The sequence below is a fragment of the Neoarius graeffei genome, chromosome 11 (assembly GCF_027579695.1).
Source record: "Neoarius graeffei isolate fNeoGra1 chromosome 11, fNeoGra1.pri, whole genome shotgun sequence".
Taxonomy (NCBI): domain Eukaryota; kingdom Metazoa; phylum Chordata; class Actinopteri; order Siluriformes; family Ariidae; genus Neoarius; species Neoarius graeffei.
The window spans coordinates 47,673,340-47,690,885 of NC_083579.1; the positions used below are offsets into that span (position 1 = coordinate 47,673,340).

The following is a 17,546-nucleotide window of genomic DNA, read 5'->3' on the forward strand; positions in this document are numbered from 1 at the left end:
ATTGTACGCCATGAGTTCACGCCACAAACACAAGGCCAAGGCGTAAAAGTAAAAGCGCTGGAATTTACCTCATGCTTCATGAAGAAGTCTGAAGCCTTCAGAGCCTGTCTGATATCGTCCAGCCTCCTAATGTAGGAGCTCTGTAACAGACAGATGGGAGAGAGAAACGGCATTAAACACTACACTATACGGTAAATACAAAAGAAAGTCAGTGGCCAGACTTGTTAGTAAAAACACAAATGCAGCCCATTTTTTAATGTTGTATTTTTGGGTGATGGTAAATTTCTGCTGTTCTAATTTTGTCACGACCTACATTTCACCGTATCATTGCACTGTTTGTGGTCCTACCTAGTTTTTCCGTCTAGTTTCCACTAGCCTCCATTTAAAACATTCAAATAATTAATTCCACTTCAACAACAGCATTTAACTCTGTTACTATAATTAATGTTTTAACCCCCTTAAAGTCAACTCACTGTATTCATTTCTTAATGGAATCGTTAAGAATCTAACAGGCTGTCTCAATTCACATACTTCCGTACTTACACTTGCTATTTTGAGTGCATAAGTGCGGTCACAATGATAAGTTTGGCAACATGCAGTACACTATGAGTACGCAATGAGATGGTGTACTCAAAATGGTCAAAATGTTGTGTACAACACTGCACCCTTCTCACCCTTAATAGTTGCCATCTTGGCTACATACCAGAAGGGGAGGGACAACCAACCTATTTTCAGCCAGTTGGAAAAGAGCATGTTTTTTGGCGGCGAAATGTTCGCAATTTCCAGTAAGTGCACAACTTCAAAGCTGCGTTTGGTTTGCGACAACACTACCCTGTCAAAATTCACACATGATGCAAGTACTAATGCATCTCAAAAAATTAGAATATTGTGAAAAAGTTATTTTTTCTCCGTAATTTAATTCAAAAAGGTAAACTTTCATATATTCTATATTCGTTACACATAAAGTGAAATATTTCAAGCCTTTTTTTGTTTTAATTTTGTTGATTATGGCTTATAGCTCGGGAAAATCAGAAATCCAGTATCTCAAAATATTAGAATATTTCATTTCTAGTTTGAATAAAACAGTATAAATACTGTGTATCTCTCGGTCTAGTTCAGTACACGCAACCACAATCATGGGGAAGACTGTTGACTTGACGCTTGTCCAGAAGACAAATATCGACACCCTCCACAAATCGGGTAAACCACAGAAGGTCTTTGCTGAAAAGGCTGGCTGGAAAAGGTGCACAAGCAACAGTGATGACTGCAGCCTTGAGAAGATTGTCATGAAAAAAACAATTCAAGAACTTGGGAGAACTTCACAAGGAGTGGACTGAGGCTGGTGTCAGTGCATCAAGAGCCACCACACACAGACGTCTTCAGGAAAAGGGCTACAACTGTCGCATTCCTAATATCGTCATCAGCTGTCCATTGCTAGTGATGATGACTACTTCATTAGGATGTGCAGAAATGCAGATGGGCCACAAAGCCCACAGAAGAGCAACAGTCGCTCACAGCGGTGGTAAGAACGGCCCGGCCAAGCTGCCATGGAATGTCTGGCCTCATGAGCTCTCACATACTGTTCTCTTCTCCTAACGAAGCACCTTGCACAGTAAGCAGTGTTCTCCCCAGCGCGCTTTTGCGTGTTGGGGCCGACACGCTTTAATTTCATGCTGACACGCTTTAAATTTGCTGACATGCTATTTTTGCTCTGACACTCGCTGAAAAATCATGTCAGAGTTCTACGTTGCAATGTTTGGGGCATATTTTGAAGGAAAATCAGTGTTTTGGGCTGGTTTACTGTCATGATACGCTCAGACAGACCAGAAATATCCTTGGGAAATCTCCAATCACAACAAATGGCCTCAATCACTTTGTTGCTGAACTGGTACCATGACACTTGAGTGCACGGGTGAGCACCCTTGCACTGCCATCACATTTCCCTTAGCAACCATTGTTACCCTATGCCTGAGGGCCAAACGAACTTTGTTTACATACTGTTCACACACTGAAGCCAAGCAAAGATGTCCGGCACCTGTTGTCCGAAGAAAACTACAGCTAAAAAAGCTCTACTACTGGATTACTTGGATAAACTTTGAAAGAAGCAAAGGATAGATATTTACGCGGAAATTAGAGTTTATTAGTGGTAATGATCCATACAAAATTCCTCAAAACTGCTGGAGTGTCAGTGCAGATTTGTGGCCTAGCATTAGCATTAACTACATGTTGGAATATTCCTTCTTTTTCCCAAAGAGTCCCAACACAGAAGAACAGTTTAAAAAAAAACTACAAAAGCAAGAACACCTTCTTTGTGTAAAGACTTTTTCCCGACATCAGCTTTTGGGAACAGAATGTTGCGAAAGCCAAAGCATTTACTCTCAAAGGACTCCAACCTGAACTGTTTGCTAGATGGTATTTTAGCCCTGCATGTCTCAACAACCACAAGGACATCCAGTTACACAACTATTTGCACTCTGTCATTTATACAGTGATGCTTATTATTGTTAAAACAATATCTGAAGTGTTATTTTTTTGTAAAATAACAAAATATCTTGCTCTAGACTTTTAAACAATATTGTAGATTTTATTTTAATTTATCTACTAGTGGCTGGTACAATAATGACATTATTAATTAGTATAATAATTACATGTACTAGTAGCAGTGTTATTGCTCAAACATGTTGTTTATTCTAAGGTGCTTTTGGTGTTTGAAGTATTAAGTCGGCCTAAGTATAAAGGGCATTTGTGCAGTAAATGCAGTCTGCAGAGGGTGTTATGATTTTTTTCTAACTGCAACAGAACTCATTTAAACTTTTGGTTAGTGGTGTTCTGGCAGTGATTCAGGTGATAAAACAGCATTATTATATCACACATTGTTGTCAGATGATGACTTTATTTATTGCTCATGTGAACCCCATGCTGCAAACCACAGCATCACAGACCTCCACTTGTTGTAGCAACCTTTTCAACCATGTTAACAGTAAAAAGTGACAGTGTCAGTACCACCATAAAATGCTCCTAAAAGTCACCAGATGCCACCAAATGAGCTCCCTTTTTTTTTTCCAGGGGGGCCCCCCCCCAACGAGAGGGGGAAAACCCCCTCTCGTACTCTTCCCCCCATGCGCCTACATACTCTTCACCCTATGGACCACGCAGAGTGGCCTGCAACCACCCAAAAGGTAGGCCTTTATTTTAATCCTGGGGAGAACACTAAGTAAGGTAAGACAAACGATGCCGTGCCCCCATCGTGTTTTCTCTCTGGACCACCAAACATGATGTCAAGTGGTGCACAAAAGTGTCACAGACCTGACGGGTATGGAAGTTGCCCCACAGTGACAACTGACTTGCTGAGTGATGCCATCCGTTGGCCATTTGAGTGGCTTTTCCACATGCCATCTGGTGGTGTGCCATTGACCCTGGGCTAGGGAGAGAAAGAACTGGACTGTCGTTCAGTGGTCCAAAGTCCTCTTTTCAGATGAAAGTAAACTTTGCATTTCATTTGGAAATCAAGGTCCTAGAGTCTGGAGGAAGAGAGGAGAGGCACAGAATCCAAGGTGTTTGAAGTCCAGTGTGACGTTTCCACAGTCTGTGATGATTTGGGGTGCCATGACATCTGCTGGTGTTGGTCCACTGTGTTTTATCAAGTCCAAAATCACTGCAGCTGTCTACCAGGAGATTTTAGAGCATTTCATGCTTCCATTTCATAACAAGTTTTATGGAGATGCTTATTTCCTTTTCCAGCAAGACTTAGCACCTGCCCACAATGCCAAAACTATTCCCAAATAGTTTGCTAACCATGATATTACTGTGCTTGATTGGCCAGCAAACTCACCTGACCTGAACCCCAGACAGACTCTATGGGGTATTGTCAAGAGGAAGATGAGAAACACCTGACCCAAAAATACAGGCGAGCTAAAGGCTGCTATCAAAGTAACCTGGGCTTCAATAAGACCTCAGCAGTGCCAGAGGCTGATCGCCTCCATGCCATGCCACACTGATGCAGTAATTCGTGATAAAGGAGCCCCAACCAAGTATTGAGTGTATACATGAATATACTTTTCAGATGTTGGACATTTCCGTATCCTTTTTTGATTGATGTTAGAAAATATTCTAATAATTTGAGATACTGGATTTCTGATTTTCATGAGCTATAAGCCATAATCATCAAAATTAAAACAAAAAAGGCTTGAAAGATTTCACTTTATGTGTAATGAATATAGAATATATGAACGTTCATCTTTTTGAATTCAATTACGAAAAAAATTAACTTTTTCACGCTATTCTAATTGTTTGAGATCCACTCGTAAGTACATTGTGTGCAAAGCGTACCACATGGAAGTGCACCTAACAGAAGTACATGAATTGAGACACAGCTCAAGTCAATGACTCCTGAGAAAGAAATGAAAAAATGGGAGTTTAAAATGTCTTCCTCATGAATCATTCTAAAATCCACTCAAGACAAACAAATCCATAACATAAATGTAAAATGCTACCTCTGGGGCAATCATAATTCTCTGTGTTAATACTAGCTGATATTTTAAGTGCATCTTTTCTCCTTTGATACTAGTGAGAATATTGGTCAGAATTGCAGTATGGCTGCGAAAGTGAACCAAACTTGTTGATCTGATTCTTTTTACTCACAATTATTTTTCCATTCCCGCTGACAAAGTCCTTGAAGACCTGTGTGACGTCTTCCCTTGAGTGAGTCTTCTTAAAGTCTGTGCGGCATGTTCCATCTGCTTTCTGTGAATTTAATATAAATAATAATAATCAGAACTCAGGTAGCAAAATGTATATGTATGACATCCTGACAAAACCCAACAAATATCACTGTGGCTGAACATCCAAAGAAAGCTGAAATATAGGTTTTGGCCAAAATAGGGTGTTTCTGCTTACTTTGACATCTCAGCTTCAAGAAACCATAAATATATTTTGCGCTTACAGTACCAGTCAAACTTGTAGACACACCTACTCATTCATAGGCTTTTAGGTATTTGGACCATTTTCTACACTGTAGAAAAATACTGAATACATCAAAACTATGAAATAACACATGGGACATGTATGGAATTATAACAAAAATGTTTAAAAAAAATAAGTTTCGCATTTTAGATTCTTCAGCATAGCCACCCTTGATGACGCTTTATATACTATACATAGTTTTCACATGACGTCACAGAGTCGGGGATTCCCTAGTAGCGGCCATCTTGTGGGTCAAGCTTACCGTACGGGTCACTGAGCACATATTGTAACGCGCGAGTACAAAGTCTTCAAAAGAACCCAAGCAGGCTATTTAAAGCTAGCAATGGTGCACACCTGTTGTATTCACGGCTGTCGTAATAGGTCAGATGATGACGTCAAGGGGAGCTTTTATGGAATTCCCACTGTACGGGAGCACGAAGGTGAGCAAACAAAGAAACTCAGCATTAGGGCTGAACGATTTTAAGAAAAAACTGAATTGCGGTTTTTCTGCCAGATATTGCGATTTCGATTTCAACCACGATTTTTTTTTTCTTTAAATCGAGTTTCAGTGCAAATTAATCCTGAGGAACAATATCCTGAGGAACAAGTTATAATAACTTAAAATAAAAAGAGAGCCATCTTTCTTAAGTAAACTTTTGCTTCTTGTACTTTTCCCATCTACAACAGGGGCTTCAAATTTTGGGAGAATAGCAGGGTACAAATAATTTACAGCAGGGTGCAAAATGGTAAAATGTCTGCCAGCGGCAGACTTAATGCACGCAAAGCGTGCAGGGATGGATATATATATATATATATATATATATATATATATATATATATATATATATATATATACAGAGAGCGAGAGAGAGAGAGAGAGAGAGAGAGATGCAAGTACGAATTTTTCATGGGGCGGGATGGTTTGGAACAGGTCATCTAAAATTGGGATAACATTTACCCGGGACGGGTATTTGAGGCAGGTCGTCTAGCTTAAGCTTGATTAGCGTTGTTATGCACGCCAGTGTTTCCCACAGAAATTTTGGAAACTATGGGGGCAGCCCATGGGGCGCGGGGTTGTTTAAAATTGAGTGATATGTTAAATATTAAGTTATTACTGAAAAACTATTGATTAAAAAAACAAAGCCACTGAGAAATGGTCCTATAAACAACTTTACCAATATAAAAGATTACCAGGACTACAAAAATGCAGAAAAATAGGCTTTACTTATCCAAATGCACCTGTTGGTTCAAAAGTTAAAGTGCAGAGAACCTCACAGCACAACATGAAGTTACCTTAAAATATAATATAAATGCCTCAGCTTTCATGTAAGAAAAAAAAAACTATTAATACTACTACTGTCTCTCCTGAAGACTAAATTAAACAATAATTATAAACTAATAAAATAAATGGCTCAGGCTTCATAGAAGAAAAAAACCCCAATTTGAACAGAATCTCACAGTATGATGCTGAAGCTGCCTAAACAATGGAAAATAAAATACCATTTTGGCAAAAACGTTGGCATCCATTAATTTCTTGTATTAAGTAAAAAAACATGTTGCCAGATACTGCTGACGTTTTACAGCCCAAAATATGTTCAAAACCCGCCAAAATGCACTTAAAACCGCCCAATCTGGCAACACAGGCAGTAATGGCTGCACTCATGTCGAGGATGTAAACAAAGCTGACGCGGCAATGGACATACATGACATAGTGGATGTAATTTACGTTCACAACTTTTTTTTGCCGTCAGAAATATTTAATATTAAATTTTGTGACTTGACTGACAATAGCCGGCGGCATAACTGGCCATAGACGGCGATTTGCCGCCGGTGACCGGCTACTTTTGAGACCGCTGCTACAACATATCAGACATAAAAAAAAGGTTGATCAATGGCTCAGCAGCATCAAAATATTGCACTTTTGTAAAAGAATGTACATAAGCATTATAAATTATAATAAACAACAAAGTATAGCAAAAAAGTCTTACCTTAAAAGTAGTGCAAGAATGGCTCAAGGGAGCTAGCTTATGAACATTAACAACATCAGCAGCAGTTACAGAAATGAAACCCCTGTACTCAGAAGCCTGTGATTCTTTTTCACACAAAGTGGCAAGAGGAAATGAAATGTAATGGTAGTAAAAATAAAACATAATAATAAAAAAAACGCACAAATGACCCTGCATTTTCCCCATCTACAAAAGATGTCAAACATTTAAAATTGGCGTAGAGCTGTGGGATGGCAACCTGATTGAAGTATGTGCGGGAGGGCAGAACACACCTCTTATCCATTGTGCGGAGTAAACTTTTAAATGAGTCTTTGGTGACCGTGTTTACAGGCACCATGTCCTTCGTGATGTAGTTTGTTACTGCAGCAGTTATCTCCTTGTGTCTTCGGTTACTTCTGTCATACGGAGTTACACTGGCAAAAGGAGTTGTAATTGTTGTCTGTTTGGCCGAAGTACTTTCACTACTACTAGACGTCTCATGGGTCTTTTTCGCCATGCACTCTTCATACAAATTCGCGTGGTGAACTTTCAAGTGGCGGTATAAATTAGTAGTGTTTCCACCGGATGTAGCCACTTTTGCACGACATGTTTTGCACAGCACCTGTTTCTGATGTTCGTCTGAGGCTTCAAATCCAAAATACTGCCAAATGGCCAACGTGCTGCTTTTCTTTGGGATCAAATCCCCTGACTCCGCTTCAGCTCCCACTTCAGCCATGTCTGAAATTGAATGACCAGCTACACTGATTGGAGTGGATAACACGTGACCTGTCCACGCGCAGCATGCAGCTTCTTGATTGGTAGCTGACACAGAGTGTTTTTACACCATGCTGGGGCAATACGCAGAGCATACATGTGTGAAATTATTGACGAAACAAAACATGGGTCAGTTTAGGAGCACTGAGCAAAACCGTGGCTTTGACGATCCCAAAATCGTGTTGTCCGAGATCGCGATTTTCGGTCGAAAACGATAGATCGTTCAGCCCTACTCAGCATACAAAAGAGAAATCTATGGCTTGCGAGAATCAACCGCAGACACTGAGTAGAAAAACTGCTCCATGTAAAGAAGCTACATTTGTAATCTTCACCTGATATTTGACCTTTGGATCTCGACACAAGAGAAAAATAAACAACAACAACAAAAAGTTTTTGTTTTTTCATTTTTCTTCCCTTTAGCCTGCTGTAGGCTAACAAGTGCTACAGATAACCAGAACCACTGAACTATAAGTTACTTTAGTTATGCCTGTAATTAGGCAGCACGGTGGTGTAGTGGTTAGCGCTGTCGCCTCACAGCAAGAAGGTCCTGGGTTCGAGCCCCGGGGCCGGCGAGGGCCTTTCTGTGCGGAATTTGCATGTTCTCCCCGTGTCCGCGTGGGTTTCCTCCGGGTGCTCCGGTTTCCCCCACAGTCCAAAGACATGCAGGTTAGGTTAACTGGTGACTCTAAATTGACCGTAGGTGTGAATGTGAGTGTGAATGGTTGTCTGTGTCTATGTGTCAGCCCTGTGATGACCTGGCGACTTGTCCAGGGTGTACCCCGCCTTTCGCCCGTAGTCAGCTGGGATAGGCTCCAGCTTGCCTGCGACCCTGTAGAAGGATAAAGCGGCTAGAGATAATGAGAATGAGATGCCTGTAATTAGAAATTAACTTAGTATGTCCTGTAATTTAATGTGTACAGATTTGCTAACGTGTCACTCACAAACAAACAAACAAAAACAAGTCGACACTGCACTCATAAGCTACTGGCTGTCTTTCTCTCAGCACACTTCGGCTTTTCAGATGTTTGCCCACTTTTTAAAGTTATTATTCATTTATTTACCTTACTGAAAACTTCCAAGTCCTCGTCCAGCTCCAGCATTCGGCCTGAGATATCTTCCGGTATCGTAGCACTTTCGGTAGCAGTGCCACCGCCGCTCATTATAACTCAAATCACTGCTCACTTTCTTTTCCTCAAACTTTCATTTCATGAATTTGAGTTTTACAAAATGCATCTTTGTCCACTTCGTAGGGGTCAATTCCCCCAATCAAGGCCAGTTTGGCTGCATACCGTTGTCGTGAGATGTCGTCCAATGTATCTATATACTTCCGTTTGCTTGATTTTGCCGACATTGATCTTTATTTTAGAAAACTAACTATATAACTTCATAAATTCGTCCGAGATAACATAGCCGGTAATGGCGATGGTCCGTTTTGTTTGCCCCACAAGATGGCGGCTGGAGGGCGTTCCCCAGAATGCCGTGACGTCAGTGAAAACTATGTAGTGGCATTATCTTAATCAGCTTCATGAGGTAGTCACCCGGAATGCTTTTCAGTTAAAAGGTGTGCCTTGTCAAAAGTTAATTACCGTATTTACCGGACTATAAGCCACTACTTTTTTCCCACGCTTTGAACCCTGTGGCTTGTACAACAATGCGGCTTATCTATAGATTTTTCTTCGCTAACTGCCATCAGGGGGCGCAAAAACATGACAGACGCAAGAGGTCAATATAAAGAAGAAGACGCAAGCAGCACGACATGCACGAACGCAAAATATTTTTCACACCCTCATCATGGAAAGTACACGAAGAAAAGCATATGATGCAGCTTTTAAGTTGAAAGCTATCGATCTGTCTATCCAGGAAGGAAATAGAGCTGCTGCACGTAAGCTTGGCGTTAATGAATCAATGGTGAGACGTCGGAGACGGCAGCATGAAGAACTGATTCAATGCCAAAGAACAACAAAGGCTTTCAGAGGTCATAAAAGCAGATGGCCTAAACTTGAAAATGTTCTTGAGGACTGGGTGAACACACAGAGAGCAGACAGCCGGGGTGTATCCACCGTGCAAATCCGACTGAAAGCTAAAACAATCGCCAGCGAAATGGGTATTGAAGCTTTTAAAGGTGGACCGTCATGGTGTTTTAGATTTATGAGACGAAAAGATCTGTCCATCAGGGTGCGGACGACTGTCTGTCAGCAACTCCCTCCCGACTACGAAGAAAAAGTTGCAAACTTCCACAAATTTATTGAAACAAAACTAGCCGAGAATTCCATCAGACCAGACAACATCATAAATATGGATGAAGTACCTTTAACGTTTGACCTGCCTTTAACTAGAACTGTTAACAAGACAGGAGCGTCATCCATTATGATGGAAACAACTGGCCACGAGAGAACGCATTTCATGTGTGTTTTGAGCTGTACCGCATCCGGACGGAAGCTTCCACCGATGGTGATTTTCAAGCGGATGACCATGGCAAAAGAAAACTTCTGAAGGGCATAGTCGTTAAAGTTAACAAAAAAGGGTGGATGATAGAAAGCCTAATGACTGAATGGCTGACGGAGTGCTACAGTAAGCGCCTGGGAGGATTTTTTCACCGGAAAAAATCATTGCTTGTTTTGGACAGTATGAGGGCCCATATAACAGATTCTGTGAAAGCAGCCATCAAGAGATCAAACTCAATTCCAGCTGTGATTCCTGGAGGTACAACTAAGTTTTTGCAGCCACTCGACATCAGTGTGAATCGTGCATTTAAAGCGGCACTCCGAAGTGAATGGGAGGCTTGGATGACCAGCGGCGAGAAATCATTCACAAAAACTGGCCGCATGCGAAGAGCATTCTTTTCTGAGGTCTGCCAGTGGATCCTAAAAGCGTGGAGCAGTGTGAAAGAATCCAAGGGGTTTCGAAAGGCTGGACTGCTGCGTGGAGAGAACAGCGCAATTTCATCGGTAACTGTACCTCGAGATGAAAGTGACATTGAGAGCGACACCGACAGAGAGACTGAAAAGGTGTGTGATGGAGATGTTCTGAGGCTCTTCAACTCCGACACTGAAGAAGACAACTTCAGTGGTTTCAGTGCACAGGAGGAGGATGAATAAAAACATTAATGAGTTTTCTGTTTTGTTCGATCAGCCGTTTTACTGCCGTGTTACAGGCACCGTTTGGAAACAATTAAGGTATGTAAATAAACATTTACAAAATCTTTGTGTAAATATCTCATTCACAACGTATATATCTGCGGCTTATAGTCTGGTGCGGTTAATGTAATGTAAAAATATTTTTTCTTTTAAAATTTATTCCGATGCGCTCTATAGTCCGGTAAATACGGTAGTGCTATTTCTTGCTTTCTTAATGCGTTTGAGATCAAACAGTAAATAGTAAATAATAAAAATACAGTAAATAGTCCTGGGTGGCACGGTGGTGTAGTGGTTAGCGCTGTTGCCTCACAGCAAGACAGTCCGGGTTCGAGCCCCGTGGCCGGCGAGGGCCTTTCTGTGCGGATTTTGCATGTTCTCCCCGTGTCCATGTGGGTTTCCTCCGGGTGCTCCGGTTTCCCCCACAGTCCAAAGACATGCAGGTTAGGTTAACTGGTGACTCTAAATTGACCGTAGGTGTGAATGGTTGTCTGTGTCTATGTGTCAGCCCTGTGATGACCTGCTGACTTGTCCAGGGTGTACCCCGCCTTTCGCCCGTAGTCAGCTGGGATAGGCTCCAGCTTGCCTGCGACCCTGTAGAACAGGATAAAGCGGCTAGAGATAATGAGATGAGTAAATAGTCCTATTTCACAACTGTAGTAATCCATATTGTGCCAAGAACCGCTCAACTGAGTAAAGAGAAATGGCATCCATCATTAATTTAAGACATGAAGTGTCTTTTAATTAGTAAAAATAAAGAAAAGCACTGAATTAGAAGGTGTGTCCAAACATTTGGCTGGTCCTGTAGATGATGTGGTAAAGTTCTTTATTTTAATCTCAGCTACGGTATCTTCCTGCAAAGATGATTTTGGGCAAATATGTGGTGATAAAAACTGTCAAAGACCTCTACAGCAAAACATCCCTGATGCTCCTGTGCGTTGATCACAATCTTTAAATGCAAATGTCCCTTTTTACTTTTTGGGCTGTTTGAAAATGATAGTGTACCTGTGGTTAAGATACAGTGCCCCCTTGGTGTTTGTCCTGTTTTGTTGCATTACAACAAAACAGGACAAACAGCTAAACAGGACAAACAAAACAGGACAACACCCCCCCCCCCCCCCCCCCCCCGGTCAATACTTTATAGAGCCACCTTTTGCTACAATTACAGCTGCAAGTCTCTTGGGGTCTGTCTCTATTAGCGTAGCACATCAAGCCACTGGGATTTTTGCCCATTCCTCAAGGCAAAACTGCTCCAACTCCTTCAAGTTAGATGGGTTGCGTTGGTGGACAGCAATCTTCAAGTTATGCCACAGATTCTTAATTGGATTGAGGTCTGGGCTTTGACTAGGCCATTCCAAGACATTTAAATGTTTCCCTTTAAACCACTCCAGTGTAGCTTTAGCAGTATGTTTAGGGTCATTGTCCTGCTAGACTGTGAACGTTCGTCCCAGTCTCAAACCTCTGGCTGACTCAAACGGGTTTTCCTCCAGAATTGCCCTGTATTTAGTGCCATCCATTTTATCTTCAGTCCTGACCAGCTTTTCTGTCCCTGCAGATGAAAAACATCCCCACAGCATGATGCTGCCACCACCATGCTTCACTGTAGGAATGGTGTTCTCAGGATGTTGGGTTTGCACCACACATGGCATTTCCCATGATGGCCAAAAAGTTCAATTTTTGTCTCATTTCACCAGAGAATCTTCTTCCATGTGTTTAGTGAGTCTGCCACATGCTATTGGGCAAACTCCAAATGTGATTTTTTAAACAATGACTTTTTTTCTGGCCACTCTTCCATAAAGCCCCACTCTGTGGAATGTACGGCTTAAAGTCCTATGGACAGTTACTCCCATCTCCACTGTGGATCTTTGCAGCTCCTTCAGCGTTATCGTTGGTGTCTTTGTTGCATCTCTAATTAATGTCCTCCTTGCCTGGTCTGAGAGTTTTGGTGGGCGGCCTTCTCTCGTCAGGTTTGTAGTGGTGCCATATTCTTTCCATTGTGCTATAATGGATTTAATGGTGCTCTGTAGGAGACTCAAAGTCTGGGATATTTTTTATGACCCAACCCTAATCTGTTTGGAGGCTGCTTGGTTCTCATGTTACTTGCTTAGTAGTGTAGCAGAGTCAGGGTCCTTCCAGAACAGATTGATTTATACAGACATCATGTGACAGATCATGTGACATTTTGATTGCACTCTGGTGGATCTTAATCAAGTAATTATGTGACTTATGAAGTGAATTGGTTGGACCAGCTCTTATTTAGGGGTTTCATACGAAAGGGGGTGAATACCTATGCACACTCCAGATTTCTGTTTTTTCATCTTAATTATTGTTTGTGTCACAATAAAAAAACAATGTGCACCTTTAAAGTGGTAGGCATGTTGTATAAATCAAATGGTGCTAACCCTCCAAAAATCCATTTTAATTCCAGCTTGTAATGCGACAAAACAGGACAAACACCAAGGGGGATGAATACTTTTGCAAGGCACTGTACATGCAAAAGAATAGCTTTTAAGTTTTGGTAGAAAATGTGAAAAATTCACCATGTGAAGGGTTTTCCCAGGCCATTGTACATATATGTGATATAAATACAGAATTACGGCTTTGTTCTAGGGCTGGGCGATTCACCCCCCAAAAAAAACCTTCGATTTTTTAATAAAAAACTCGATTCACGATTCACGATTCGATTCAATGACCACCTTCAAAATAAAATGACTGCTCACGGTAAATGTATTTCCAAAACACATTTATTTTCATAAGAGGCTTCAATAACTCTATTCAGCAAAAAAAAGTGCTTGTGCACTGTAGTTTTATGGACCCGCACTCCAATGAGCTATTAAAGAGCCCAAAGCCTGAGGTAACACATCCAATAAAAAAACTCAACTGTTAATTTTAAAGAAGTGCAAACATTCTTCATAAGGAGCCTAGCAATAACAGCAGGCTTCAAACATTCCATAAACATCTTAATAGAAATGTAAAAAAGTAAGTGCAGACATTCTTTGTGAGGAAAAGGAGCCTAGCAGCAACAGCAGGCTTCAAACATTCCATTAACATCTTAATTGAAAACAAAAAAATACTCTTGATGAACTGTATGTGTGTGAAAGTGCACGTGTGTGTGTGGGAGGGAGGGAGAGAGAGAACTCTGCCTCTGTGTGTGTGTGTGCATGAGAGAGAGAATTGTGGGGGGGGGACTCTGCCTCTGTGTGTATGTGTGTGCATGAGAGAGAGAGAGAGAGAATTGTGTGTGTGAGTGTGTGTATGAGAGATGTGCGTGTATGAGAGAGAGAGAGAGAGAGAGAGAGAGAGAGAGAGAGAGCGGGCAAGCATACTGTGTGTATGGATACTGTAGTGAATCCTTCCTCTTGTTGCAAAAATTTCAAAAGCTAGTGCAGACATTCTTTTTAAACATTTTTCGCAAGAAAAGTAAAGTACTTGCGGCTAGGAACGTTGTACCGAGCATCCAGAACCTTTAGCATATGCTGAAACCCCCTCTTCTCTACTGAATAAATCGGAAGCATGTCGGTGGCTATGAAGTATGTAATTGCATCCGTAATAGCTTTCCATCTTGCCCCACTCTTCTCGTACGGGACACAGCTTGAAAAGCTTTGCGGTAGAGTGGATTGTTTGGCAGATGTTGACTTAGCAGTGGAAGTACGGCTAGGAATGCTTTCTTTCCGTAGAACGCAGCATTTCTCCCATTCGGCGGGATGTTTTCGTTTCAAGTGTTGAAACAGATTTGTCGTGCTGCTGCAGGTAACGACAACTGGTTTCAGACACACTTTGCAAAGCGGTGTTGTTTGCTTTTCATCTGTTTCAGCAAAGCGGTACCAGTTCCAGATTACTGATGTAGTTGTGCCTATTTTGGGCAGGAGCCTCTCTTTCTCATCGTCTTCACTCGCCATGTTTGTTTGAACTAGAGAAACTGCAGGACGTGTACGGAAAGCCTCGAGGGTTCTTTGGCGAATGTAAAAATGCGTGCGCTGCGGGCTTGCGGCCTGGAAATTGATGTCGGGACAGTGGATTGGTGAATATAAAAATGACATGCGTGCACCATGGTCTTGGAAACATGAACGACAAAGGATAGTGCATTGGCGAATGTAAAAAATGATATGCCTGCGCCGTGGGCTATAAAACATGAGCGACACATAGACAGTGGATAAATAAATAAATAAATAAACCGTAAAACTCGAGTTTCTTAAAAAATGAATCGATTTCACGTGCCCACTCGATTTTAAAACCGCATCGATTTTTTGCCCAGGCCTACTTTGTTCATATGAGCTGGATGTGGTACAGGCAATCAATGGGTACTGCAAGTCAATATTTGTGGCATAACCTTTATGTTTACATTTACATGCACAAGATAACAATGAATAATTCATATGCTGTATCCTGTTTTCACTGATACTAAGTACCCTCCCTCATCAAATGTTTGTTTTCTGCCTGTGCAGGTACCTTGATGCCTTCGATGCGGAAGCCCAGGGTGCTGGTGGAGCTGATAGTCTCCCTCCACTGCATGTAACGTAGCTTGGTCACGGCCTGCTGCTTGTGTTCCTCGGCAGTGGGAGCCTCATTGTCCACCTCCAGCATTTTGCTATACAAATCCCTGCGCAGCTTGGGCTTCTCCCTGGCTCGCTCCAGCTCTTCCTCCAGATAGGTTCTGATGGAAATTGAGAGAAGACATAGTGAAGCGTGACTCACTCATGCTCTGAAAGAGGAGCTGTGAAGAGCTTGAAGATGCTTGTTGAGAAATCTGATGAAACCTTTTACAGCAGGCAAAACCCTTTTGTGCCTGGTTTTTTAAACATTTGCTGGGTTGAAATCAACTCTCTGAAGCTAAAAATTTTAGTATCCTTTTTTTATCAGGCCATTTTCAATGATAGCAAGTGATTGAAAGACTCTACTATAATTCTACTATGTAATGTAGTACATTTGATTCTCAGGCCATTTAATGTACCAAACCACTCAGTACAATAAGGTGGAAATCGCTGGCCTTGGAGTTGGAGCAACATTGTCGTTGCTTAAAACCCTGTTGTTTTTATGTTCATTATGCTTTTTAGTGTGATTTTCAGTTTCATTCTCATTGTGACTTCCTGTGTTTAAAGAGGAAGTCAGCAGGGGACTCCTCTGAGTACAAGCCTGAGTGTGTATGCGTACGTGTCTGTCTTGTGTAAAGTGTATGAGAAGGAAGCCCTAAGGGACACCCCGTGTGTGCTTGTGTATGTGTGCAGAGACAAAGAACGTGCTGTGTGCCGGAAATTCATGCCTCGGTCGTTAATTGTGAGTGGCTTCATTTTTCAAGAACTTTAGCTCTACTCTCTCTGCTTCGACAGGAAACAGACCAAGAGCTGAAACAGGTGTTTAAACAGGCTGAACATAACCACACACACACACACACGCGCGCACACACACAGTGACTCATTTCACAGTTTTACATGCATAAGTTTCATTAGTTACAAATACATCAAAAACATAATCATCATGATTAATCTTTTACTGATTAATCAGTTGCTTGGAAAAAAAATTATTTATGGAAAATCTCCTACTTATATGTATATGTAAGTGTTAAGAGTGTAACACAATAGCAATATCTGTATCTGTGTAGTGCTTAAAATATACATATCTCTATCTGTATATGGATTTAAATCTGAAGCAGGTGAAGCCTAAACCAGTTTTTTTTAATTAAATATAAACCCTAACACTCTGCCTGCAGAAACACTTGTAAAAACACTGGAATGCCAGCACTGTCGGCATGATCTGTGAATTCTGGCTCTGACAGCTCCTCAATTTCAGCTATATCACTCGAGTTCTTAACTGGTCTCGATTAGAGATGTGCACCCGACTGTTTTTTTTTTTTAAATCCCACTAATTTTTAAAATTATTTTTATTATTATTTTTATTTGCGGGCGGCACGGTGGTGTAGTGGTTAGCGCTGTTGCCTCACAGCAAGAAGGTCCTGGGTTCGAGCCCCGGGGCCGGCGAGGGCCTTTCTGTGTGGAGTTTGCATGTTGTCCGCGTGGGTTTCCTCCGGGTGCTCCGGTTTCCCCCACAGTCCAAAGACATGCAGGTTAGGTTAACTGGTGACTCTAAATTGACCGTAGGTGTGAATGTGAGTATGAATGGTTGTCTGTGTCTATGTGTCAGCCCTGTGATGACCTGGCGACTTGTCCAGGGTGTACCCCGCCTTTCGCCCATAGTCAGCTGGGATAGGCTCCAGCTTGCCTGCGACCCTGTAGAAGGATAAAGCGGCTAGAGATAATGAGATGAGATGAGATGAGATGAGATGAGATTTTTATTTGCAATGACTCATGATAGAACAACTTTAACTGGTTCTAGTTTGCAAAACATAAACACACAAATAGCCTGATGTAAATCTCCACGAACCTGACCACAGAGTAACATCAATCTGAGAAATGTATTCATATTCAGTTCTATCCCTAATGTGAACACAGCGCCCCAGCTTAACAAAAAGCACAAACCAACACCTTTTAACTAGCATTCCAACTTATCCACTTCATATTTAAGCACATATTTAAATTTAGATTAATTTGTGGGCAGAGTCGAACCTGTATGTCTGAAATACAAACAGTATGTACAACTCGCTGTATACTGAAGGAACAGCTATTTACCGTAGCACTAGCAGTTGGCAGACATGGCAAATGTAATCACGATGCACTGTTACTTAAACGTCACTCCT

At 41.5% G+C, this 17,546-nt stretch overlaps 1 protein-coding gene across 2 annotated transcripts in view; it reads right to left on the minus strand.

The window, feature by feature from the left end:
- itpka (inositol-trisphosphate 3-kinase A) overlaps positions 1–17,546 on the minus strand; it is a 32,498-nt gene that overhangs the window by 2,143 nt on the left and 12,809 nt on the right. For both annotated transcript variants that reach the window (XM_060934053.1, XM_060934052.1), the window contains exons 4-6: positions 15,305–15,509; positions 4,642–4,743; positions 69–140 (exon numbers count right to left, since the gene is read on the minus strand). In XM_060934053.1, the coding sequence (XP_060790036.1) occupies positions 69–140; positions 4,642–4,743; positions 15,305–15,509 (379 nt within the window). The remainder of the gene's footprint in view (positions 1–68; positions 141–4,641; positions 4,744–15,304; positions 15,510–17,546) is intronic.